Genomic DNA, 27,287 nt, shown 5'->3' on the forward strand with positions numbered 1-27,287 from the left:
AAGGTCCGATGAACTATGTACATATATATACTTTGCTCTCACCTCAGGACATTATTTAGGAGCAACGAAGTTGATAGTTGTAGACGCTGTTGTGTGCCTGCGTGTTGGGTGTCAGGTTGTATAATAGATCTAATATTTTGTAATGCATGTTAAGGAAGTCCGTAATGTTTCTGGGGTGTGAGTTTATGTTGTTTCTCGCTTTAATTTGGTAATCGAAAAAGAAATGGTTCGATTTCATTTCGTTTCAGCAAAGTGTCGCAGATGTTGATTCGGTCTATTAAGTTTTTCACAGACAATTCATGTGGTACCCAAACATCGAGCTTCTTTTTGTAGCCAGCTTTTTTTAAATGGTTCAAAACTGTTTGAGGATGAATGTTAAATTCCTTAGTGATGTCACGGCTGCTTATGTGAATGTCCTGGTCATTCTTTTCCACAATGTCATCGACTTTTTCAACGATAGGTCGACCAGAGCGATTTCGACTCCGGTTGAGAAAAGATGGAATATGTTTTTTGTAAGGAAGGAAGCAAGTTGCCTTACAGGCAAGCAGAGGAAATGTTCGGTCAGTTGCTTGGTTTTCGTGATTCAGAAATTTGTTTTTGAAACAGTAGCTTTGATTGCTCGTCTCTCTAGTCTATCGTGTCGAAAGACTTAAAAATTGTATTCTGAAATCGCCAGTGCAAAACAATTGAACGAACTTTGAGTTATCTCAGATGTTCCACTGAATATTTCTATTGACCTTGAGACTGCAAAGCATATAAAAAAATGCTGGGCAAGTGTGCATTCTAATAGTTCTGCCATTTGCATCAATGTACAAATATTTATGCAACAAAACAAACACAAGTAAACAGTGTGTAAATATGAAAATAGTTATGCACATCCGATATGTTGTCTTCGTGAAAGCTGACGTTTGTGTGAGCGTGTATTGCACACGCCATTCAGTGCACATTTTTGAAAGCGGTATCTGTGCAGTGTTGCCGCCTTTTAAGATTGCATTTTCAAGCAATTCGAAATTCATCATCATATTTCTTCCATGCCACCACCCACTCGTCGCTGTATCGAGACACGCAAGCACTTAGCTCTGTATGTATTTACATACAAGTTTATGGGTGGGTGTGGGGGTGTGGGGGTGACGCGGCAATGACCACAATAACTAGCGCTAAGTGCGCGCATAATTTGTGGTATTGCTAATGAAAATGAATGGGGGGCGGCGGCGGTGGCTGCAGGTCATTCCACTCTATTCCGAACAATCGCTTCCAAGTTGCGCAGGTGAACTTCAGCGTGGCTGCCGCTTTGTGATTTGTCATAATTTAGAAATAATGACCATATTTCAGGAATATTTTAAACTTTCACGTTGCGGATTCAAAGAAGCGATATTAGCGCAGCGGTGAACTCTTATCTGCGGCGAAAGCAAAAACGGTTAATATTACTAAATGTTTAAGTTGAACTAAAGTAAAATTATAGTGAATAAACACGCTCAAAAAATTGCAATTGAAAAAGTGAATTAGCAATCCGGAAGCTGGTCTAGTGTTTTGATAAACTTTAGCACACACACATTTAAAAAAAGCTTCGTATTTAGCTGGCAAATCAGCGCTGTTTGCAAAGTGATACAAAATTATTTTAACATGCTGCGCACAATTGCCGATAAACTTATCGCCCGGAGCGACGAAAGACGGAGAAATGATCGGCGAAACTACAAAAAAATCACCGGCTACAACTTTGTGATAGCCGTGTATGCTATTGGTAAGTACTTACATATTTATGTAATAATACTATACTTCTGTACTGAATTTACATTTATACCGCTAACTGTCGGTCACGTGACACTTCCGGCACCAGCTTACAAGCCTACCGCCGCGAGAAGACCGTTTCTACCCTCCTTATCGCTAAGCGCGGAAACTAATTGTTATTTATTTTGCTACTGCACCTCGGAATTCAGAAAAGTGGCGTGATGCGAAACATATAATAATTGAGTTTATACAGGGTTTGAGGTGCGGTGCATGCTGCTTGGACCCCCTCTGTCGTCTCAAAATCATTATCTTCCATCGGCCTTTTCAGGCAAGGAAACAAAAGAGTCCTGGGGCCACATCTGGGCTATAGGGCGGCTGCGGAAGCGTTGGGATGCCGGCTTTGGTTAGGTACCTGTTTACCAGAAAGGCGTTGTTAGTCGGGGCGTTGTCGTGGTGCAACTTCCAGTCGGTTGCGATGTCTTGTCGGACCCGATTGGCCCTACGTTTAAGTCTCTTTAGAACTTCCACGTAAAACTTGACGTTGACGGCTTGTTTAGGAGGAACAAATTCATTGTGGACGATGCCTTTGATGTCAAAAGAAATATGAGCATCGTTTTCACTTTGGATTTGCTCATTCTTTCGGTCTTTATAAGCGACCTCTTCCCAATACTCCAAAAAGGCTTGATGCCACCGAAACATACCACTTCTTGCTAAAGTAACGTCTGGGTAAGCCTGCTTAATCATATCAAACGTCTCTGTCCAGGTGCTCGGAGACAACTGACCAGCCGCTTGTTCCTTAGCTAAGAACGCCCTCTACCGAATCTAGTCGGTACGGAGTGAAGTTAAATCCAACTTTTTCGAAGTTAAAAACTTCAAAACAATTCAAGCTTCTGGTACTTTGGATTTGTGAGAGGATCCAATGGAACAACAAAGCTTTACTTGGGGGAGCTTTTAAAGCCTTCTTCTCTAGCGGTGATCGTGGTGACTTATCCATCTAAATTAGCCTCTCTAAGCTTCTCTGATCGGTATCATCTCACTGTGATTCACCAGTGTCCGACGTTTGAATTCTTACGCTCTTGCCAGCATAAAACTTGAGAGCTAAATGAGCATATCAACGTTTCTTAAATATTATGCAAATACATTCAGAATTCAACAAATGTAACGGTGTTAGGACTGTGCTTACGCACACTCTGGCCAAACAAATGGTGACAAATGCCCGACTACTGTTGGTAGCTGAAAAGAAACCAGAATGCTGGTGATTAATTTGCATTTGCAAGATTCGCCAGTGGAGGCAGAAGCAGCAGCAGCAGTTGCAGTCGGAAAACAGCTACTGGATCCGGTTTTGTGGTTTCCAGTTCAACATCTGGTCTTACCACAGGGACACTGACGCAGTGTTTGCCGCACTGGCGCAAGTGCTCACGCATGCTGCGCTGCCAGCCGGTTAACTGCTTATGCGCGGACACACACACACACAGTCAAATGCCGTCATAAATGCAGGAAGGTGCTGGGATGAGTGTGTGTGTGCGGTGTTGATGCGTTGAGCTGCGACTAATTGTCAGACAGTGGCACGAGAAGTGGCTTCTTCTTTTCGATTTATTTAGAGCGTGTGCGAGCGAGGATTTAATTGGCATGGGGAATGCAACCAGAAGAGCCAAAAGAGCGTAAAAACAATAAAAACAAAGGCTTTGCCTTCATTGACAAATAAAAAAGAATAAAATATGAAACGCTTGAGCTTGTTGCAAGTTGCATGTGTGATAATGTCGTCGTTGTGGATGAAAGGATCTGTTGCCTTTTCGCTTTTCTCGCCAAATAGAAGATGAAAGGACAAAACCAGCCGTTCATGCAGCAATTCGCACATATGTACTATGTATATGTACATATGTATGTGGCATGTTGACACTTGCAAATATATGTATGTATGTATGTGTGTGCGTGTGTGTGAACGTTTGCTAGCACAACAAGATAGCCGAGAAGGTTGGCCAATTAATTAAATTAAAATCGATTGCCTCAATGTGTTTGCATGCCACAAGTGCAGTTAAAGCGTAAACAATATGCACCAAGCTGCTCGCACTTGTATTTATTAGCAGCGTGAATACATTTTGAAATCTTTCAATTCAAGCATTTGTAAAGGGCTTCTTCCGACGAGCCGTCGTGCATTTGAGCGTGCGCATCCGAAAGTCTATTTCAATTGCCGGTTAGCCGTTCGAGTGGTATGCATGTGTGTATGTATGTGCATATGTGTGTGTAAATAATTATGAGTGTTTGTACAAGCGTTATTTATTATTAGGGTGGCGCATATCTGAAATTTAGATTAGCAGTATACATTTTTTTGATACGAACTAGTTCCTTAGTTTTTGAGATATCGTTTTGGTCGTCAGTGAGCACATTTGCGCACACCTTGCATATGTTCTATTGATCCGTCACAATGTCATGAACCACAGATTTTGATAAAATTAACATCTAAACAATTAAACCAATATTGAGCCGACGGTCTGAGTTCAAAACTTTGCGCACACGAGTCACAATGTCGGTTTTTGTCGAAGCCGCAGGTCTCTAAGCACAGTTTTTATCAGTGACCTCTTCCCGGTCCTGTAAAAAGGCTTTGTCCCACCGAAACACACCACTTCTTGCTAAAGCAACATTTGGATAAGCCAGCTTGTTCATATCAAAAGTCTCTGTCGCAGATTCACCGAGTTTCACAGAGAATTTAATTCCGTCGCAAATGATCAGTGGACGAGCTAGAGTAAAAAGTTGAGCAGAGAGAAAACCGGAGCCCGGAGATGATGGTAACGAATGATTCGAAAAAAATTACAAAACTCTCTGGGTGCGTGAAGAATTGCCATCGATTTCCAACCTTCTCTCGTTCACTGTCTACCATATAAACCAAGCGATCCCAGTCAAGTTCTCTCAGGAAATATTGCATAGATTTTTTTCAGAGCAACATTTTAATCTCCAAACTTCGCGTTCAAAGAAGAAAACAACTCGCTAGTGCTACAGCTGCTTGCAGAATTTTGTTAAAAAAAAACAATAAATTTTTCTGATAGTGACCAAAGTTGGCAAATTGATGTCGCCAGCTGCTTGAGTGACCTGCTGCTTCATAATTATATAACCCTCGGCTGAGCTTTTGATATCAAAAACATGTCAGTTCAGAACTTGCATTAATTTCACGAAGAAAGGTGCACCCTAATGCGTCGGTAGGCATGAATGCGAGCGGCTGAGCTTATGTACATTCGTCAGTGCCATCGCCTGCAGGCTTCATCGCTTTGGCTTGGCATTTGCTTTGCTTTCAATTCACATGTATTAATTTGTTTTCACTGCAATCATCATCATCACCAGTTACTTTTCGAAAATCAATGACTGTAACCATCGAATTCCATTTAGTTTAATTAATTGAAAATCGTTTAATTTTTGTTGTTTTGCTCCGCCTGCAACGTCTCGGAGAGCCACGCTCGGTGCACCTACATATCTGTGCATTTGAATGCGAGCAAATCCGGATGCCACATAATTACATACACTTCTACAAGCTTATATGTATGTATGTGTTTGGCACTTGTTATTGTAAGCACCCTTGTTGGCTCGGAAGTCAAGAAGGTATCTGGGTGGTTCGCACCTTCGGGGCTATTGAGGATCGGCAACGGTCGCCACACTTTAGAGAGTGAAACCACAAGCTGAAAAGCCATCAGCGCACACATTACGGTACTTAGTGAGCATACACACACACACATGCACATGTATTCATATGTATGTGGCTGAGAAGCATTTAAGTGCATTGATATTTACATGCGAACGCAAACACCGCCTTACTTACACGCAAATGCATATATGTATGGGTGTGTGTGTGTTTGCACATGTATTTATGTGCTTGCATTTCGTATTACCACCAGGTTCGAATTGAGTTTGCAGTACAATTTTCACTTTATGCTTTTCATTTGCTCATTTTTGCAATCGCCTCGCTTGTAAATGTACGTCTGTGTGTGTGTGTGTGTGTGTGGTGAGGTATGCAGGCATTTACCTGCGCTCGTTTCCCTCCTTGTTTCCGCCGGCATTGTGTGGACGTCGGCCCACATTAGAGCTGTGCTTGACTGCTGGAGTGCTTTGCTACCGGCTTTGCCGCTGATATTGCCACTGCTATTAAAGCAACACCTATGTAGACGCCTGTGCATTTTTGTTGCATGTATCTGGTGCAGTGATGTAGTTAGTATTGTTAACACTGCAGCCATTGTTGGGCTTTGTCGGCGTCGACCAACCGACACCGTGACAAAAAGAAGCGCCCAAAAGGCTGAAGAACCGCTCGATTTTGCACCGGCACTAGTCCGTGTCGAAGCTATCAGAAATGCTGTCGGGCAAATACGAGCAGTTTTTTCATATTTTGTTTTATTTTTTTTTTGATATTTCAAGACACATTTTTTATAGATCTGCCATTTTTGATTCGATGTATCTGTATATTAATGTTAGTAAACTTAAAATCATCAAGAATTCACCAAAATCCGTTTTTGGTCTAGGTTTCAACCGAAACCCTTGGTTTTGGCCTTGTTGGTTCTACCTTGTTGTTGGGTGCAAGTAAAAATGCAGGATTTGTATTACTGAGCCCAGTTGCCCATGCATAAATGTATGTACGTATGTATTTGTGCCTGGCGCACTCATATGCGAATTTACTCCACAGTAATTAGAGTGTAATAATGACTCGAATTCGGACAACGAGTTGTAACAATTGCCACAGTTCTAAACTTGTACATTCTTGCACTCGCAGTCGTACATGTGTATGTGTGTGTGTGAGTACAATGAAAACAGCAGTATGGCCAACTAATTACTTTTAACTAGCCACTTTGATTAGGTTGGCGTTTAAAGCCTTTTTGGGGGATTTTTTTATTTAAACTTCAGAATTTTAAAATATCAAAATTTAAACTATTGAATTTAGTACTAAAAGAGTAATTTCAATAAATAGCCAATATGAAGAACAACAAAGCGGCGGGGACCGATCGATTGCCGGTCGATATATTCAAACACGGCGGCGAAGAACTGATAAGGAGCAGGCATCAGTTTCTTTGTAGAATAAGGTCGCACGAAAGCTTGCCCGACGATTGGAATTTCAGTGTGTACAATCCATCAAAAGGGAGACGCACATTCTGCGCCAATTACCGTAGGATAAGCCTCCTCAACATCGCGTATAAGGCTCTATCGATCGTATTATGTGAAAGACTAAAGCCCACCGTCAACAAACTGATTGGACCTTATCAGTGACCTGGGAAATCAACAACTGACCACATATTCCCCATGCGCTAAATCTTGAAATAGACCCGTAAAAGAGGATCGATACACACCATGAAAAGGAACTGCGTTTATGGCGCAGTGTCTGAATTTGGTATCCCCGCAAAACTAATACGGCTGTGTAAACTGACGTTAGGCAATACCGAAAGCTCCGTCAGGATCGGAAAGGACATCTCCGAACCGTTCGATACTAAACGAGGTTTCAGATAAGGCGACTCTCTTTTTATTTTCTTCCGCCGCGAATGTACTTTGGAGTGGTGCAAGTCGAAATTGCAGCGTTCGTTAGAGCAGAGGTACGCGATTAAATTCTGTGTAAAACCTGGTAAATCTCCGACAGAGACGTTTGACATTATTAAGCAGGCTTACCCAGATGTTGTTTTAGCAAGAAGTGGTGTGTTTCGGTAACACCAGGCCTTTTTGGAGGGCCGGGAAAAGGTCGCCGATGAATAAGAAAAACCAAAGTGAAAATGATGCTCACTGCTTTTTTCTGACATCAAAAGCGTCGTCAATCATAAATTTGTTCATTCTGGACAAACAGTCAACGCCAAGTTTTGCGTGGAAGTCCCTAAGAGACTCTAACGAAAGGTCAATCGGGTCAGACAAGACCTCGCAACCGATTGGAAGTTGCACCACGACAGTGCCCGGCTCACACTGCCTATCTTGTGAACAGTTATCTAACCAAGGGCGGCATCCCAACGCTTCCGCAGCCGTCCCACAGCTTGGATTTGATCCCTGATCTTTTTGTTTCCTTGCCTGAAATGCAGATGAAAGGTAAGCATTTTGAGACGACAGAGGGGATCCAAGCAGCATGCACCTCGGCTTTCGAAGCTTTTTCGGAGAATACCTTCCGTGACGCCTCCAATGATTGGAAATCGCACTGGCAGCGTTGCATCGACACAGAAGAAGGCCATTTTGAAAGTTTTTAAAGAATTGTAACGATTGGTTCCATGTAATTCGGAAAACCCCTGTATCCTCTTTTCGCATTGAATTCATAATTATTTCATATATTTACCCCTTTTATCTCTCCACTGGACCGAGAGGTGTACTTTACCGAAAAATGTTTCATATTTTAAACATTTGTTAATGTCTGGCGGCCAGGGACTATTATAAGCTCGGGTAATGCCAAAGTTGTTCAACCTTGTGAAAACTAGCATTTATAAGAAACAATAAATGGGCTCCAAAGTTTTGTTTTGTTAACGCCTGAGTAATCACCAACTGAAAAACTTTGTGAATTGCTAAATGTGTGGCCATCTTTCTTCCCCTTAACAGCTGCACAGTGACATGTATCCGAAAATAACTTATGCAATGATAAAGCTTAAAGTTTTCTCGGAGGACCGCACACGACCTTAACCCCAAGTGCTTGCCTCGGTTGAATTTAAATGAGAAAAGCTGCAGATCCAGCAGAAACGTGTCAACATTAAAATAGTTCGGTTGCTGTTCTTTACGCCATATCAAAATCTACATTCATTTAAAATTAATACATTCACATTTACATGCATTTATAATTAGCGCTTCTCAATATTTTGCACATTGAAATACCACACACACACACACACACGCACGCACGAGCACAAGCCGTGCTGCAGTCACTTCCCGGCGAACACTTCAGAGCGTCGCCGTGGCCTACCATATCCAGTTGTGGCTTTGCGGCGAACTTTCCGTATCGAGAATACGGCTGAGCGAGAAGCTGGCAGCGAGCGCTGACGAGGATGGTGCGGCCGGCTATACTTTGTGCTGACTTACTTACACAGAGTTCCTTTGCTGGGCTCATGGGGAGTCGTTGAGGCGGAGCGCATTCATCGGCTTATTTAAGACACAGTTAACTGCTGCAATATTCATTAAAAGTTGACAATGCACATAGCCATAGCCGAAGTGTCGAAACGAGAGGACAAGTGGCAAAAAGCCGCTGGATGCTGCAACCTTCCGTCCGGAAACTGTGCGCCATCGAGAACACGACACTGGTGGAAAATTGTAACTAAATCACTTAGCGCCGAGATGAATTTTCTGGTTAACCGAGTAAACACTTGATGTTTTCTTCAAAACAACCGCCGCCAGCCCCGGCCTTGTGCCTTGTGCTTCGTTAATGTTATGCTGTGCCGTGCTGAGCCGGCTTTGTGGCGCTCGGTTTCCTTCACATCGCAGCCCAGCACATTAGTGCTTTAACATTGTCATGAATTTTAATATAAATTAACTAATTAGGCGAAATGGATTAGTAGAATATTTTCCACTTTGCGAAGGGCATGCAAACACTCATAAATATGGCGAGCTCGGGAAATGGGTTAAAATGAGATGCTGCTGCGCTCTGCTGTTTGTAAGGGCGGAATTGCAGTTGCGGAATGTTACTGTTCGTGGAAATAGTGTTGCGGATGTGTTTCTGAGAATGTGTGAGTGTTGATGTGGCTGGATTATGAGTTCGAGGATTTTTGCAAAGAGTTTTCTAAATAAATCAAATGAGTTTTTCGAACATCCATGGACATATCTTATTACTCTTATTTTAGTTTATTCACCTGGGCATCAATAAATATATGTTATTATTGAAATGTTATTGTTTGTGGGAGACAAAAGTGATCTTACAACCATTTCTTTGTTTCATTAGCTGATCAGTTGACACAAGTGAAAAACGTCAAATCGCGACTAGTGTGCTTCAATGCATTTCTTGTAAAGAGCATCTGACTAGTTATACTCTCGCAACAAAGTTGCTAAGGAGAGTATTATAGTTTTGTTCACATAACGGTTGTTTGTAAGTCCTAAAACTAAAAGAGTCAGATATAGGGTTATATATACCAAAGTGATCAGGGTGACGAGTAGAGTTGAAATCCGGATGTCTGTCTGTCCGTCCGTCCGTCTGTCCGTCCGTCTGTCCGTCCGTCTGTCCGTCCGTCCGTCCGTGCAAGCTGTAACTTGAGTAAAAATTGAGATATCGTGATGAAACTTGGTACACGTATTTCTTGGCTCCATAGGAAGGTTAAGTTCGAAGATGGGCAAAATCGGCCCACTGCCACGCCCACAAAATGGCGGAAACCGAAAACCTATAAAGTGTCATAACTAAGCCATAAATAAAGGTATTAAAGTGAAATTTGGCACGAAGGATCGCATTAGGGAGGGGCATATTTGGACGTAATTTTTTTTGGAAAGTGGGCGTGGCCCCGCCCCCTACTAAGTTTTTTGTATATATCTCGGAAACTACTATAGCTATGACAACCAAACTCTATAGGGTTGTTTTTTTCAGGCATTTCCATATACAGTTCAAAAATGGAAGAAATCGGATAATAACCACGCCCACCTCCCATACAAAGGTTATGTTGAAAGTCACTAAAAGTGCGTTAACCGACTAACAAAAAACCTTAGAAACACTAAATTTTACAGAAGAAATGGAAAAAGGAAGCTGCACTCAGGCTTCTTTTAAAAATTGAAAATGGGCGTGGCGTCGCCCACTTATGGACCAAAAACCGTATCTCAGGAACTACTCGACCGATTTGAATGAAATTCGGTATATAATACTTTTTTAACACCCTGATGACATGTGCGAAATATGGGTGAAATCGGTTCACAAACACGCCTTCTTCCAATATAACGCTATTTTGAATTCTATCTGATGCCTTCTCTGTATAGTGCAATATATACATTAGGAACCAAAATAGAAAAATATGTAAATGACGGATAATGAAATCTCGATTATCACTTTATCATGCGAGAGTATAAAATGTTCGGTGACACCCGAACTTAGCCCTTCCTTACTTGTTTTAGTTAGTTTAACTATGATTTACTCATGCCAAGAATACGCATGATCATAAATATTTCATCGATCCTTCTTTTAAACACATTATCTCTTGGACATTATAAGAGATTTCGCGTTAATTGGAAAGGAGCTTTACCTCTAAGTTGCTTTAGCAGTGCAAAAGAGTCAGAATGTATTTTGCCTCCATTATAGCCTCTAATTTTTATTTTAAGTTCTCTTTTAAATTCCTGTTTATTCCTAATTTTGTTTAAACGCTTATAGCAGACCCATCCTTAAGATCTGTATTTATAGAAGTACTAAAACATTTTCGAGTTGAAATTGAAATGATAGTTTGTGATTCAAATTCTCTCTCTCTTGCGTCACAGGTCATGAAGTTGAGAGAGTGATTATAATCACTGATAATTATCAGTGAGTGACTCGTTGGTTGAAGTCCTAGTTTCAATGACAGCTACATATAGCTCGATCTGAACAATTTGTTCGGAAACTATAGCAATGTCTTGGATAATAATCTATGTCGGATTACGGGAAGACATCTGGTCAAATAAAAATGTTTTCCATACAAAGACCAGAGTTTTATCGGTCAGTTTGATTGACAGCTAGATGCTATAGTTGTCCAATATCGGCGGTTCAGATAAATGAGCAACTTCTTAAACAAAAATTACGTAAGCAAAATTTCAGAACGATAAGTCAAAAACTAAGGGGCGAGTTCGCATATTTATAGCCGGATAGGAGGATATGACTAAATCGATTCAGCTCGTGGCGAACTTGGTATGGTTGAGGGTATAAACATTTGTTCTTGTATACGCGACTGAAAAATTTGTCTTATAGAACCTACATAATTATTAAGGAGGGGACGTGGAATCCTCCATGTGATTGGCGACTTCTAATATTCTATTATTTTAGAAGGTCTTTATCATAGCGTTAAGCCGTTGAGGCCTAGCCACCTTTAAATATAAAAGCAAAAACCCTCCTTCTCCTTTAATACACAGCTGAAAGTTCCAATTGTTTCATCTCTTCTAGTGTATGTATATTTGCTTTGATTCTTTTGATTTTATCTATCTTTAGATATAAAAATTACGTTTCACATTGTTTGTCCGCTTTGGACTCCTAAACTACTGAACCGACATTTAGCACACTGTGTCCAGTTCGAACCAACTTAGAAGATAGGATAGTAAAAACAATCCATAAATAAACAATAATTTCTAATAGATGAGTGATTACTCTTGGCATTCAAATTAAACAAAAAAATAAAATAAATCAGGAAAATCAACATAACATCACCTTTAAATAATTTTTTTTTTGCTTGAACATGCACCGGCCTAAACAAAATCTGATTTGGACAGTGTTGCAATGCTTCATAATTTGAACTTTTAAGCGCAATTAACTATTCTTGTCACACATTCACACATATTGGGAATGTGGATATGTGGATGTGGGTTCATATGAGCAATGTAGTTATTTATTAAAATTAAATTGGAACTTTTCTGCCGAAAACCACAGCCACGAATTGAAAAATAAATATTATAGCATCGAGTGAAGGCCGAACATCGCAAATACAAAATACATATGTACGTTTGTAATACCAACAACGGCAAGTGCTCAACAGCCTTTTTTCGCACATTCCACATAATCATCTGCATTTTTATAATGAATGACATGCATTATTCATACTCCAACGGAACGCAGGTGCACTCCTCGTCCAGGTCTCATGTGCAATCGGAACTCGAACGTATGGCACTGCGCAAATATGGAACTCGTAAAATCCCAATTTAATTCGTATGCCGCTTATGTTCGTAATGAAAAGCGCAGGTAAACAGACAGTACAGCAGTCAGCGCGACACCACGACACGCCACGTCAAATATTCAGGCGTGCTTGTAGGTATTTGCATTCGAAATATGAGTGGGTGGAAATGCACATTTATTTTAACCGAATGTGCGGGTTTCCTCGGCATCCAAAAGCAGCAAAGCATCCTTTGGTTAACGGAGCTAAAGATTGAACCTGTTTATCAAAAATATTTCGGTTTTTAGTGGAGTCAAAATGACCGTTTGTCTTTTGATTCAATTTCGAATGTGAGTTAGAGCAAGCGACCGAGTCTATACGGTCTGTTCTCACGACAGTTGGGTTTCTGTAACCGGAATGGACCTGGATTCTTAGCTGGCTAATGATTATTAACTCGGCACCATACCTCGAAATTTCTTCAGGAATATCTCTGTCGCTACAACTACTTACAGCCCCATAAGTCCCTTTTACGGTGCACAACTTGAGTTACCAGATGCAATGCATCACCAGAACCAATTCAAAGATATTGCGAGCGATTTAATAAAGAGCTGCAAGTCTGTTTCTGAATTATTGGAGCATCGGTAGTGCCTTCAATTTCGTCGAAATTAAGTCCACAAAGAATCCTCGCTGATCACGAAATACCCAATAATGTCGTGTCGGGGCTTCCAGCCCACACATATGTATAAGCCAATATGTATTTAAACATCACCTTTAAATACACACACAGCCGTTAAATACACCAAATGCGCGCACACTGAAATGCTGTGCATAATTTCCGTTGGCGGTCACCGGTGTGTGCAATGTATCCATCATGCGTGACCTCAACGTAATTATGTTACCATAAACAGGTCGCTCTCCGTAAGTATAAATGCACATACGTGAATCGTAAATACATTGATTGAATGCGTGCGTGTGCTTATGTGTGTGTGTGTGTTTGGATGTAAAAAGTGTTGGCAGGATGCGACGGTATTTTAACTCAATGTTGTGGAATAAAGCGTAATTGATTTGCAATTTTACTGGTGCAGCTCATTTCCTATTAACATACCTAAATAGATGGCAGCGCGCGCCTGCGACTGCGACTGCGAATGTGTGGGTGTGGATGCAATTTCACTTGATTGTGGACGGTAAATAAGTAAACCCGTCCATCAGCCTGCCGCGCTGACTGATGATGTGCTAAAAATACTCGCCCAGCGTTAGCTACGGCCAGCAGCTGTGCGCATCCTTTGAAATGTCACAAATTCACACAAAATAAACCACAATGGCGGCGCGCATCCCCATTTTACATTTTCGACGCGTTGAAATGTCCTTTCAAACAATCGCGCAATTTTCCAGCCGCCGCCACGCCATGGCACACTCACACGGACTTACAGTTAGGTGGAGTGCGACGCAGTCGGGGATAACAGCTTTCGGATTGCCGAGGCTGACAGGCGTTGACAACTGTCCGAGCGCTTTATTGGTGTGGACAAATGAGGCTCTTGATTTGATTTTGCGACTTATTTGCGTTCGAAATTATCTAAAATGATGTAAAGAGCGCGAAAGTGATAATTCACTTAACACGCGCCTGTATCTACTTGCCCGCAAATTGTCCTTGTAAGTGTGGGCATTCCGCTTCTTGAGGTTTCACACTAAAACAATCTAAAAAAAAAATTCTGAAAAAAATTGTTTGAAAGCGTCTTGCAATTATATAAGGACTCTAAAAGATAAATAGCTTGAAATCTTACAAAACCAAAACAATTCCTTAACAGCAAAGGGAAATATATAAATATATGAACAATTATATTGGGTAGTCGAAAAAGTCTTTTCGTTTTTTGTTAATAGAAGTCGTTAATAGATGCTACTCGTACCAATCACATTATGTCATATCATAGTGGAATAAGGGAAGAATGCCACGCAAGCCACCAATGAAATTTGTGAAGTTTACGGAGACGATGCTGTATCAGTTCGTATAGCACAACAATGGTTCGCTCGCTTCCGTTCTGGAAATTTCGATGTGAAAGACGAACCTCGCTCCGGTCGACCTATCGTTGAAAGAGTCGATGGAATTGTGGAAAAGATTGACTAGGACCGTCACATAAGCTGCCATGACATCGCTAAGGACCTTAAAATTAATCATCAAACGGTTTTGAACCATTTAAAACTCACTGGCTACAAAAAAAAGCTCGTTGTTTGGGTACCACAAAAATTGTCTGTGAAAAATTTAATGGATGGAGATTGATGGGATTGAAGCAAGCAGTCGAAAAAACGGTCAGAACTGATCAACAGAAAGGGCTTCGTCTTCCATCGGGATAACTCTAGACCAGACACATTTTTGATGACTCAAAAAAAAATGGGAGAGCTTGGCTGGGAGATCTTGATGCATTTACCATTTGAGAAAAGACTGTGAAAATTACTTGTCGCAGTTTTTCGCTGAAAAATCAGAAAAATTTTACACTGATGGAATAATGTTTCTAACAGAAAAATGGCAAAAGTGGTCGACCAAAATGGTGCATATTTGTTTATTTATTTACTAGTATAAATGTAAAAAAAAAATAAGTTGAGATTTGATTAGAAATACGAAAAGACTTTTTCGACTACCCAATATGATGTTTAAGCGATCTAACTATGATAACTCTATTGGCAGTTTCCAAAGGAAAAATATCAAATATGTACTTCTTCTTCGTGATTGATCCTATAACCTCAAAGTCGGCATCTGCTATCAATGAAAGCTTCGTAGACATCGGCAGGTCTGTAAAAGCTTCCTGTAGTCTATAACAGTAATTTAGGATAGGAAAGTTGTTCAATTGGAAGCTTCTTTTAGACAACCAGGGGCAAACCTTTCAATGGATTTGTCAATTACCTTTTCGTGCTGAGCTGAGAACTTGTAGGTTTCTACTTATGTATGTGGTGTGGAGAAAGACCGCAAAGCTTTTGAAGGTTATCTTACGGAACTTACAAGTTTTTACCACCCCGATAGACTCTTCGTTTTATGATTTTTTTGTGCCAACGTCGGCTAAAATAACCGCAATATTTATGCATTTCCACTAATGTGTGAGTTGGATCATGGATTTTTTGTGGTCAGAATTGAGGAATAACACCTTCACACCTTCGCAGTTGATGTTTAATATAATATTCATGGAAGTGCATTGACACAAATTGTATTTAATGGCATTATTGTTTATTTATCAGTTTACGTTGATAAATAAAATCACTAAAGAACTACTTAAATCAAAAAATCCATACATAAATATCTGTTCGGACATTAGGGTAGTGCGCGGTGCTCTGAACAACAATATGATAAGGCAGTATTACAATCAAGGGTAGATTTTTCGAAGTGCATTTTAATTCAAAGCATGACTAAAGCATCAAGGTCTCTGCTTTTCTATCGTAAAAATGTTTGCATGAATTTAGAAATTGAAATGTGAACAAGGATGATCTTATTACTAGGCGGTATCTTTACAAGGTAAAGATAGCTTGCCACCGCTAGATGGTGCCGTTGCTATTGCCTGTGGCGGAGAGAACTACAATGTGAGAAGAATGTCAAAATGGAGTTCATCTATGTTTAATTGGAAATTTCATGCTATCTTTTCTCGGGACGTATAAAAAATATACATCCCTAATGTTTAACTTCACGCATATCACATTCATTCGAGGAGTTAATAAAACAGCATCACTGCATATGCGAGTTCAAATACACATGCCAGACTCGTGCCTGGTCGGCATACCAGCATGCGAGCCAAAAAATAAAAACACGAACAACTACTCAGAAAAGTAAATAAAACGAGAAAAGGAAGCCTGAGCGAATTATCAATAAAGTATATGAACAAATCATGAAGAAAGGAATGAATGAATGGCGCGTAGAGCCTGCTGGGGCTTATATCCGTGCAATTCATTGCCGAGCAACGCAACGCAACGCAACGCAGTGCAACGCAGCGTTTATACTCGTGCTGTATGAATACACGGAAATGCTTTACAGCCTTTTCCTGCTGTTTTCAATTTTCGATGCATTTCAAAAATTAATGGCAAGTTGAGCAAATATGTGTTCGAATGTCTATAAAAACGCTGGCAACCGCAGCACGCGGCCAACAACAATTCGGTGCGCACGCAGCGGCGGCAGGTGAACGGTGCTGGAATGCGGCGCGGCTCGTTTGTTGTTGTTGTTGATGCAGTAACGCAGTAACGCAGCCACCAAACGACCGATGACCGATGCTGGCCGCTCCGAATATTCGCATATTTATACATCCTGCACATACTTTACAAATACCACACGCAAATAAATAAGCTGGACGCGAGCAAATAACTACATGCACACACACACATGTGTCTATGTGTTTGTTAGAACTCATTTATTTGTGTGTGTGTGTGTGTGTGTGGCCGTACGCAGAAAGACGCAATCGAGCTTTCCATGCTGTGTAAACTGGCCGGCAGCGTGCGATATCCATGCCAGGATACAAAGGGAAGAATTGCCAAGGATGCCACGCCGTATGTGTACGCGGGCGTGTGAGTGTGAGTGTGGTGTGTGAGTTGTTCAATTTTTGTGTGCTCACTGTTTCGCTTTTTCCCTTTTTTCTAGCATTGCAATGCCAACATTTGTTGATTTATAGTGAGACTCTGTACTTTTTGTTGTTGTTGCTGTTGTTGCAGCAGCGGCGAACTTTTTAAACTGGCAAAAACTAAAATGCTACAGCAACAACAGCAACAGTGCGGCACACGCTGTAAGCAGAAAAGAAATATAATAGAGAAAATGGAAAATGAAAACAAAAATAGAAATAAAAGTGGGAAAAAAGGAGCAAAAGAAAATAAATTGGAAAAAAGAGTAAAAGTTAAATGGGAAAGACAATGACAAGAATTGCAGCTGCGGCTCGAATGCTAAGCAAATAAAATATTGTATGGTTCATAGTCGTATGCACACAGCACACACACACACGCACACACACGCAGCTGAATGCATATTTGTGTATGGATGGAGTGTATATGGTGAAATCAAATTGGCTCAGAATGGTCAATCCGTCTGGCCTTAAGGATATGTGCAGCAACACGCACACGCACACACAATCAAGTGTGTTTCCATACATACATACATCCATACATATGTACACATGTTGCATATTCATTGTGACAATATCAAATGAGACAGAAAACGGAGTACTTAGCTTTATACAATATATTGTGCTTAGTTTTGCACGCAAGTGTAGCTGTGTGTGTGTGTGTCACAAGTGAGCAGCTTGTTACTCCTGAGTGCCTTATTATTTTTGAAGCATGTGTACATTGCATTGTATGTAGCTCTAAGGGCATCAGATAAAGAATTCAAAGATTATCCAGCAGAATCTTGCCAGTAGCCACTCACACAAACTTCAAAGGCCTCCTGACTATTGCTGGGTGTGTGACCATAGTTTCTTTGATTTAAGTGTCGATCCTTTTGAAGAGATAAAATTACGAATGAAGTTTGTCGCACTGCACTATGGAAAGCCAGGCATAAATAAATATGGAACCTTACTAATTAATAACCAGAATATAGGTTAGCAATACGTATATCGGTGCTTCTTATATCGCATCTGCAAACATATACCCCCTAGTAATGAATTCAAGTGTATCTATAATACAAGCTCTAGTCTGCCTTCAACTCACCTTTCTGTTTAACAATATAGTAACGGGTCTTCTAATAGGGATGATTTTGATACTTTTGTCAAGATCTGTATTTTTTTTTTTCATTTTCTTTGGTAATGTTTACAATTTCATCATGGAAAGATATACGCAAGAACAACGTTTACAAATTAATAAATTCTGTTATCAAACCAATCGTTCTCCAATGAGACAAAGAGCCGCTCGAAGTAATGAGGCAAGTGTTGCTGAAGACCGCTTCGATTCCAAGACGTTCACAAAAATTGGGACTATCTCAAACCACAACCTGCCGGATTTTGAGAAAGAACTTGGGGTTGCACGCGTACTGTTCTCACTCAAGAACTGAAGTCATTGGATTTACGGTGATGTCGCGAATTAGCTATTTTTTTTTGGAACAACTTGAAAACGATCATCTTCTAATTATTCCTCAATATTTATTTTGTCCTCTTCAAAGTAATCCCCGCCAGATTTAATACCCTTATGCCAACGATTTTTCCAGTCCGCGAAACAATTTTAATAAGCACTTTTTGGTATGGCCTTCAGCCTTCAGTGAATTTTGTTTTATCCTTCGTTCGACTGAAAACTGCCTCCATTGCGTGTTTTGAGAAGTCGTGAGATCCGAAAGACACTTAAACGTTTGTCGATGCTCATTCCGGACCTTCTGTGCTATATTTTATCCTCTCCAACACTGTTTCATCATTCTATATTCTTATAATCTAAATTGTTCGACATGAGTTTGCAATATGTTCAATTCCTAATCCTGAGTGAGTTCTGGTTGCTGCACAAATGGGGAGGTTAAAATATTTGAACGCTTCCAAGCGGCTGATATATTTAACGAGAAACGTTTTCACGGAAAACATAAGATCTGACAATCTCAATAGTGATCAGCGCTATAAGAACTACATTTTTGTTTGCATTTTCGTCGTAAACTGTTATTGAAACCCAGTTGTACGCTCGTCTCATTGGCTCTGGTAAAGTATTTATTACTTTAGAGTATTGATCTGATTGCTTTCGATTTGTGGAAATTGGGTTTCGTCTCCCAATGGTTGACTGGTGCAGCCAGGCCAGCGCAACTGCAAAGTTTTCTGCAATTTCAAAATCTGAATGACTGAATTTACAAAGATGAATATGGTGCTTGTGTAGCTACGTTTCGGTCGAAAGCTTGAAGGCACACGCAATGTGCGTAATCTGCCAGCATTTGTTGCTTGTACCTTCAGAGTTATGCGAGTCACTCGAACGTCTTTGCTTTCAACGAATTCTTAACTTTGGCACGTCTTGGCCAACTTTTATCAAAACGCCGCATCTCTCATTTGTCCAAACTGATCACAACACAATATATATGCGTGCGGACACATGTTTGCTGCGAATATGCACAGCAAGAAGGACGCCAGGTCGGGAGACCGGCAGCCAAGGCATAAAAGGGCGCACAGTGCCATCCTCTCGCTTAAGCACTACCACAAACAAACAAGCATGTGCGATAAATACGATTTGGAATCTACCCAAGCTCCATTTATCAGCGTTATTGACCAAAGGAACTGCAATAAAAAGTGCAATATTTCAATTTAACCGCTTGGTGGCCTTTTACCCCAAAACACCGCATATCACCAGCACCAGAAACACCAGCAGCGCCAACGACGACTGTCCCTTAACCCACCCAGCGCCGTGCGGTCACCGCGCTTACCGACGCTGCCCCGCTGCCCCGCTGCTCCGCCCGCTGGGCCATGCTGCTGCTCGGCAGCTGTGCTACTTTGTTGTTGGTGTTATTGTTGTCGTACACTACGTTTGCTAGCAATTTAACGTACAGAGGATTTTATTACCCTCGATGCACATTCTCAACTTTGTTGTTCAGCCACATTGAGTGTCGCCATCGCCACTGCCACCGCCGTCGCCCGGTGTGTTGTGATGAGTTGGATCTTCATACGTACAAGACAGTCAGTGGCACGGTGGGCGCAGTACACACACTCACATACACGCTTACATCGGCCCAATAGACGATGGGCCGCACTGGGTCGATGGTACCACTGATTGCAGCTACCGACTGTAAGTTGCAGCAACTCGAAGTTTCTCATTTTGTATCAAAGTTTCTTGCTACGCGCACCACCGCTCCCCCTCCCCGGCAGGCATGCGGCCACAATTATTGTCATCTCTAATGTGACGACATTTTCTGTAACTTTCGTTTATACTGTTTCGCTTTTCGTATCGTTTCAGTTGCAATCCTCGGCAGCGACCTGGTGGCTGGCGTTCGTGGTGAGGAGTGCGGCCAGGAGGAGTTTACGAAATGTGCTGAGCCTCTGGATATGCTACATTTAACCTCCGAATTATCCATCGGAGCTGCCAAGAAGGACGAACTGCTTAAACTTTGCAAGTAAGTCAACGTTATCAACGAGAAAAGAAAAAGTTTCTTTTTTCAATTATTTAATTCCGCATTTACCCCCCACCCCTTCTGCCTGGCGCACCGCTGCTGTTGCATGCCTTACCTGGTGGCCACCAGCAAACTGACTGCGCGCAGTTTGTTGCGCCGCTCATCACTGCGAAGCACTAATGGCAGGGTGCAAGTAATTACGAAGTGTAGTCGACTTTCTTTTTTGGCTGTTTCTCGGTCTCTTTTTCTTCATTCAGCGCAGGAATTAATTGCGCTGTGCAATTTGTGGTTTTTACTAGCAAAATTAATATTACCTTCTAATTTCCAGCAAATGTACGGGCGAATTCTCGCATTTTGGCTACAAACCTTAACTTTATCAGCTCAGGCCATCGTCCATTAAATCTGGTGCAATCAGGTGTCATAATTATAAAATGCGACGCTGCCTTAGTGCGAGATTTTAATTATTGAAGTCATAAATGGTGTTGCTTAGCTTGCGGAATTTCGAAATTACAGTTACTTCAACGCAATCGCGAATTTGGTAAGGCGCAGAGTTATGGGAAACCGCTGTTTAATTATTGAATTCTCGCTTTTTTGAGAATTAATTATGTGATCGTGCTTCGAAGTTAATCGAATAGCTTTCAGTAAATCCTTAAAAATTCCGACATACATATCTCACTAGCACAAATCGAGCTTATAACGTTTGGATGGTTTTTAGGAATGTTCGTCAGGGTTAGTCCCCCAAAGCATTTAATCTACTTAATCTGTTATACTTGTAGATGGCTTGAGATCGAAAAGTAGGCGGCGCTCCCAGTTGACGGAAGAGACCTTCGCTTAGTAAAAGGGATCACGGTTGTTTTTGCCGGGTTGATACAATACTTAACCCTATCGTGTTACACCATACCTTTGCTCGACTTAAGCCCCTTTGAATAACGTTGCAGAGAGTGTTCTCAAATTTGCCTCTCGCCATTATGACAATGTCATCGTCGTACCCCTGGCAACGATTCCCATTGCTCCATTGCAAGTGAGCAAATCAAGGAACTCATCTACTACCAGGCTCCATCTGCATACTGGAGACGGCACGTTCCTTTTCTCCAGTGCCTTGATCATGCTTGCGTGAGACGCGTTATCAAAAGCACCTTCAATGTCAAGAAAGGCGAATTCTATAGTTCAATGACCTCGCTGCCGTTGTCCACCCACGGATCTCGGCTCTAAGGAGCACTTTGCTGGAGGATCATCTTCCATGTGAAAGAAGATCTGCGAGATAAATCTCAACTACCGAACCCAAAGTAGATTCTGTTGCAAATTAATTTGCGATTAATATCCAGGCTTAGATTATCACCTATTCCAGCGTTATATTGATAAAGAGGTACGAGAGGGAATCACCTTGTCTGGTACCGGAGTGCTTGCAGATTTTGATGGAGCTGATGATGGAGCCCTCTAGTATCCACAGAGCATAGTGGGGAAAACGGTATTTTTTACAATTTTAAATATAAATTAACTGAACCTTGTAACTTCCTATGCCACAGCAAAAATTTAGTGACAATGTGCTGTTGAATCCATTACTAAAAATTTAGACGAGCTTTGGATGAACTTCCAATTTTTAATGTACGTTTTTTCCACTTCAGAAATAATATTGATGGAGATGAGACTTGCCTCTGCGATTCGAATGAAATTGCGGGAGTTCTTTAATGAAGTTGGCAAAACATTTTCTTTTTTAACAATGCATCAGTGCTTCTACAAAGCAGAAACCTCAAAAATGTTGTTGTTTTGCTAATAGCATAGACATTTTGGGTCCATTTACCCCAAACATACGTATTTATTCTACAAATTTACGAATGTGTGCTTCTGTATGTAGCGGTCTATTGTTCGGCTATTTACGCCGATGAAGGACGCAACACATCGATGCGCACAGAAGTTAACTCGAAGTTTTGATTTTAAACTTCATGTTTTTGCTCCTCTCGGACGGTGTCTACGTATGTATCTGTGATATCAATGCATTCGTCCACTTGCCAATTCATTCGTGCGTTCGCTTACGTGCTCTCTGCGCTCGCTCGGAAGATACAATTTGAACGGCAATTCTCATGGTGTTTTTCTTCGTTTTAGACGAGACCTCACTATTCCGACAGTTATCGTGTGCCTATTTAGTTACACGAAAATTTGTGTTGATTGCAACTACCACTCCATAGCCGGAAGCAATACGTTCTTCATTGTGCTCGTAAATACCGTTATCATTCAGTGGTCAACCTTTGGCACTTGGTATGCAGCACTCAATGCGTTTGTCCACTTCCCACTAAGCCAATGCTGCGAGTGGTTGCTCTCTTTCGGCAAAACAAAAAAGGCACACTCACACTCGCACATACGTGTACGCGTTCATCTAGCGGATAAAAATCGAGTTCATTAAAAATTCCAAGCGGATCATCTGTTTTGTAAAATGAGTCTGAAAAAACTTTCGGTTCGTTACATAAGTAAGTAAAAGCATGTGCCAAATTGAATTTCCAAAACAAATTTTTTTGTCATCCCAACGAGAGGAAGGAGGTTAATGCGGTTATGGAAAAATCAAGAATTCGTATGAATTACAAATGAACTCTGCGTTGCATTAAACACGTCATGGCTTAAAGTTATTAGAATAGGTCAAAAGTAGAAGTTCTCCTTTATGATTATACAATAGACTTAATATTTTATTGTGGTCTTCTGTGTTCTTTAGAATGGCGTACACAAAGTCCACTTTTATTGATTAAAGTGTTTTCGGTGTGACCACTAGCCACAATTGCTCACTTTAGAATAGGCAAACTGTTTAGTTAAGAAAACCAAAGGAGGATGGCACTCAACTCTGCTTTGAGCAACTTGAAAGCCTGGCGTTAGCCCGGAATTTTTTAATACCTTTTATTGCTAAAGTGAATTGCTATTAAGTAAAGAAGTTACAGAAATACCCATTCTAGGCTGTAGTAATCTTAAAAATGTAAAATGCATAAAATATATATATAATAAATACATTCAAGAAGGGCAGGGTAAAGTCTTAGGAATACTTCTAAAGTTATCGTACTTTAGAAATGAGGTTTTAATTGTGAGGAATATCTAGAAACCGTCACAATTTTTATCAAAATCATCTTCGATTTACCTTAAACCATTGGAGTATTGCTTGGTACAATCAAAATATTTTTATACTCTGAACAGGGTATATTAAGTTTGCCCAGAGGTTTGTAACACCTAGAAGGAAACGTCGGAGGCTTTATAAAATATAGTATATATCAATGATTAGCGTGTCGAGCTGAGTCGATTTAGACAAGTTCATCTATCTGTCTAAAGTTTTTGGTTGCCATAAAACCTTTTTCGTCAAATCAAGTCATTGTATGGAATTTTTTTATTTGCCAAAATATCTTCAACAAAATTTAGCATAGATTATTGTACAAGGAATAGGGAAAATCTTCAGACAAATTGTTGAGGTAGAAACACTATAACATATAGGTACCATAACAACTGATAAATCAAAATCAGTTCCTTGTATGAGGACTTTGTGAAGGGTATTCTAGTTCCAAAGGAACCGAAATCGATGAGCTTTCATATTTTTTTAATGTTTGTAGTTTGAACCGTGAGAACGCTCAATAGAATAATGCAAAATTTATTTGTATATTGTGGACGTGAGAGAATTGTAATACCTAAAAAAGGTTCACTTAACAACAACACAAATTAACTGACATGAGCGCTGTACTCCCGGGTGCTAACCGAAATAAGAGTTATCCTCATTGAGTAAAAAATGTGTTTCTATTCCACCCCAGCTTCCCAATGTTTTTTAAGTTTGAGGATTGTTAGCAGTGGAATACATCTGGCTGAAGGCTAGGCATTCATAGAAAATGTTCCAGCGGCTCATCTTCCTCCGCGCATGCTCGGCATTCAAGCGAATCCACATTTGCTATCTTATGAAACTGGGAACTTAAGAGTCGGTGCCTCGTGATGACATCTACAATGTAACTAAGCTCCCTTTTGCCAAGAAGTAGAAGCTTTGTGGTCTGTCCACCATCAACACTACAGCCCTGCGTTGCTTGTGTTCCAAGATTTGAGGTGTTCCACTTGGAGTGGTTGCTTCAAACAATCCTTAAAGAAACTGAATGGCCTGGCGCATGATAGGGGGAAATGTGTATATTTCCATATGACCGGCTACCCAAATGATATTAACCGATTTATTTTAGTTTTATTACTTTTAAGTTCCCATTCTCCTATTTATATTTATATGCTCTCTTTATTTTTTAGTGAACTGAAAAAGGGCGTTCGTTGCATCCAGAGTTACACGCGGCGCTGCATGCCGCTGCAGCAAAGGAACCAATTCAATAAATTGTACCACGGTACAAATCAATTCATTCGTGACTTGTGTAACGAAGGCGAGTTTCAGGATGGTAAGTTGAAAAATAATTGAAATACTTGAAAACCTCGCCACTTTATTTGTTGTAAATATGTCTAGAATACTTAAAGCACGCGCATTGTTCGGAAATAGCCAAAAAGGAATTTGAGGGTTGCGCCAATCGTTATAAGGAAACAATGGTGTTTCTGAAGCCCAACAAGAATCAGGAGAACCACGAGAACATAACTTTGAATGAAAATATAAAAACAATTTGTTGGTGCGTTGTTGTAAAAAATTGTGAGTAATTACTTTTAACTAATTGAAACTTTCCGTTATTGAAATGCAGTTCCATCAACGAGTTGGTGGATTGCTCTGAAGATGCCGCACGCAAGATATGCGGCCACGACGCGGCGAAATTCACACGTGAACTGGTTGACAAATATGCGCACAGCCTAACAAAGGTGAGACCAAATTGAGAAACATATATGTGTGTTAAAAGGGGATGAGTGTAAATTTAAGAAAATCAAAATGAATAAGTCGTTGATATCCCGTGGGGTACTTGCTCCGCTCTCACAAAGCTATGATTTTTTAAGCAAAAATGTGGGATGCTAATAGATTTTTCATACAAAAAGAGTCACATGCAATAGCTAGAAGCGCTTGAAGCAGTATTTACTATTTTATCTGCATCTGCGGATCGCTTTCCCACATTGCGATTGGAGTAACCTTTTAAAGTTAACCATTTAACATTTCAGATCTACTGTGAGGACTTCACACGACATCCGGAAATGTGCCATGACGGACTCAGCGATGAAGGCGTGTCCCGATATCAGTCTCATCTTGGTCGAGCGATCGTGCTTATCATTTCAGGCGTCGTTGCGGCATTCGGTGCACACATGAGTATTAGATAGATGAAAAGTGTGGCAACGTAAAATTACAAAAAATACTTTGCTGCTTTGATTTTTCTTAAGATATTACTTATAATCTCTTAATTGTTTGAGAGCAACGAAATTTGTTTTCAGTTTTTTTGGGAAACGGACTTATACAGTTATCAATTTATAAGTGAATTAAGAGATTACGGCATGTAGCTATATAATTTAAGTTAAAAAGCAAAAACAAAAAGAAGACGTTGCAATGTATCCAGAAGAACAAGAAGAAACACACACATACACATCTTAGTATTTAAATGGGATTAATGAAGTGGATATATATAGAAATATTATAGCTATGTTTAAAACAACATATACAGTTAGTAGAGTGCTAATGGAGAGTCGGAAGGGTGCGTGAAGAGTAGAAGAGGCGAGAATGTGCGGAATTAGAAATTATAGTTAAAATTAAAATTTAGGGCACAGGAAGCCCGATTTAAGAGAAAATTACCAACACTCACACAAAATCACACGTTTAGAGTACCAACAAGACCAAAAATTATACAGTACATACCTACATATACACAAATTAATTATAAAGTATGTTAGACTTAGTAGAAACATATTGAATTTACTTATTGTATTTGTATGCACTTGTTTATTAAAACGATATAAAATAATTAATTAAAATGAATTGCGAAATGAAAATTGCAAAATTTGGCATGAAGATTTTACGCCGGAATTAAGTGATTTAACACGTGGCAACACTTACACATACATATACTCGCTGGAACAAAGAGAATTTGTGAGTTGTTTCACTCATTGGAGAGTATATTTTTAAGAGAATAAATGTATTAAATTAATTTAGTTGTAAACTATTAAATTTTGTTGAATTTTTATGCAATGTAATGGAACTTAGATATAAAAGAAACAAATCCAACTCGATGGTTTCCTTTTTTACGTTCACAGGTCTTTACAAATAGCAGATTAACTAAGTGCTTTGGAAGTTCGTGGGGGGAAAGAGAAAAATGGTCTAATGAAACTGGCGGTGTCCGGTGAAAGAAACTGCTAGAGTATGATCAAAACAGTGCTTGAAGTCTAACTGGAGCGGATAGTGAGAATAATAATGCTTTCGACCAGTTTTTTTTTACAAAGATAGTTTTAAATGATAAATATTTTTGAAAAGTTTTCGCAATTTTTTAACCCAAGTGAAGGGAGATTCTCTAAATAAAGGTTTTTAGTGTAATGAAGTCGCTAAGTTGGTGGAATACTTGAGAGCCCATAAATACCTTGCGGAACTGGTACTACTATGGTTTGGCAAGGAAATTTATTTGGTTCTCTTTTATTTAATATAATATAGGGTAGTCGAAAAAGTATTTTCGTATTTTTAATCAAACTTCAAATTATTTTTTTTTATATTTAGATAAAATTTGTGGTCGACAACTTTTTGCCATTTTTTCGTTAGAGACATTATTCCATCAGTGTAAAAATTTTCTGGTTTGTAGTTCGGCGAAAAACTGCGAAAAGTAATTTTTACAGGCTTCTCTTGAAGCCAACGTTACTCCACTAAGGGAGTTCTGCGTAGCCCGAAACAAGTAATAATCCAATAGTGT

General features: G+C 40.1%; 1 protein-coding gene across 4 annotated transcripts in view; it reads left to right on the forward strand.

Annotated features, from left to right (window-relative positions):
• The window catches only part of LOC105230542 (hypothetical protein), a 33,040-nt gene extending 6,426 nt beyond the window's left edge, over positions 1-26,614 (forward strand). For all 4 annotated transcript variants that reach the window (XM_011211350.4, XM_011211349.4, XM_019991901.3 and 1 more), the window contains exons 2-7: positions 1,333-1,741; positions 20,322-20,478; positions 24,724-24,866; positions 24,932-25,088; positions 25,158-25,272; positions 25,564-26,614. In XM_011211350.4, the coding sequence (XP_011209652.2) occupies positions 1,624-1,741; positions 20,322-20,478; positions 24,724-24,866; positions 24,932-25,088; positions 25,158-25,272; positions 25,564-25,719 (846 nt within the window). In that variant the 5' untranslated portion in view covers positions 1,333-1,623 and the 3' untranslated portion in view covers positions 25,720-26,614. The remainder of the gene's footprint in view (positions 1-1,332; positions 1,742-20,321; positions 20,479-24,723; positions 24,867-24,931; positions 25,089-25,157; positions 25,273-25,563) is intronic.
• Positions 26,615-27,287: the final 673 nt, after the last annotated feature.

Source organism: Bactrocera dorsalis, chromosome 3 (genome assembly GCF_023373825.1).
Source record: "Bactrocera dorsalis isolate Fly_Bdor chromosome 3, ASM2337382v1, whole genome shotgun sequence".
Classification (NCBI taxonomy): domain Eukaryota; kingdom Metazoa; phylum Arthropoda; class Insecta; order Diptera; family Tephritidae; genus Bactrocera; species Bactrocera dorsalis.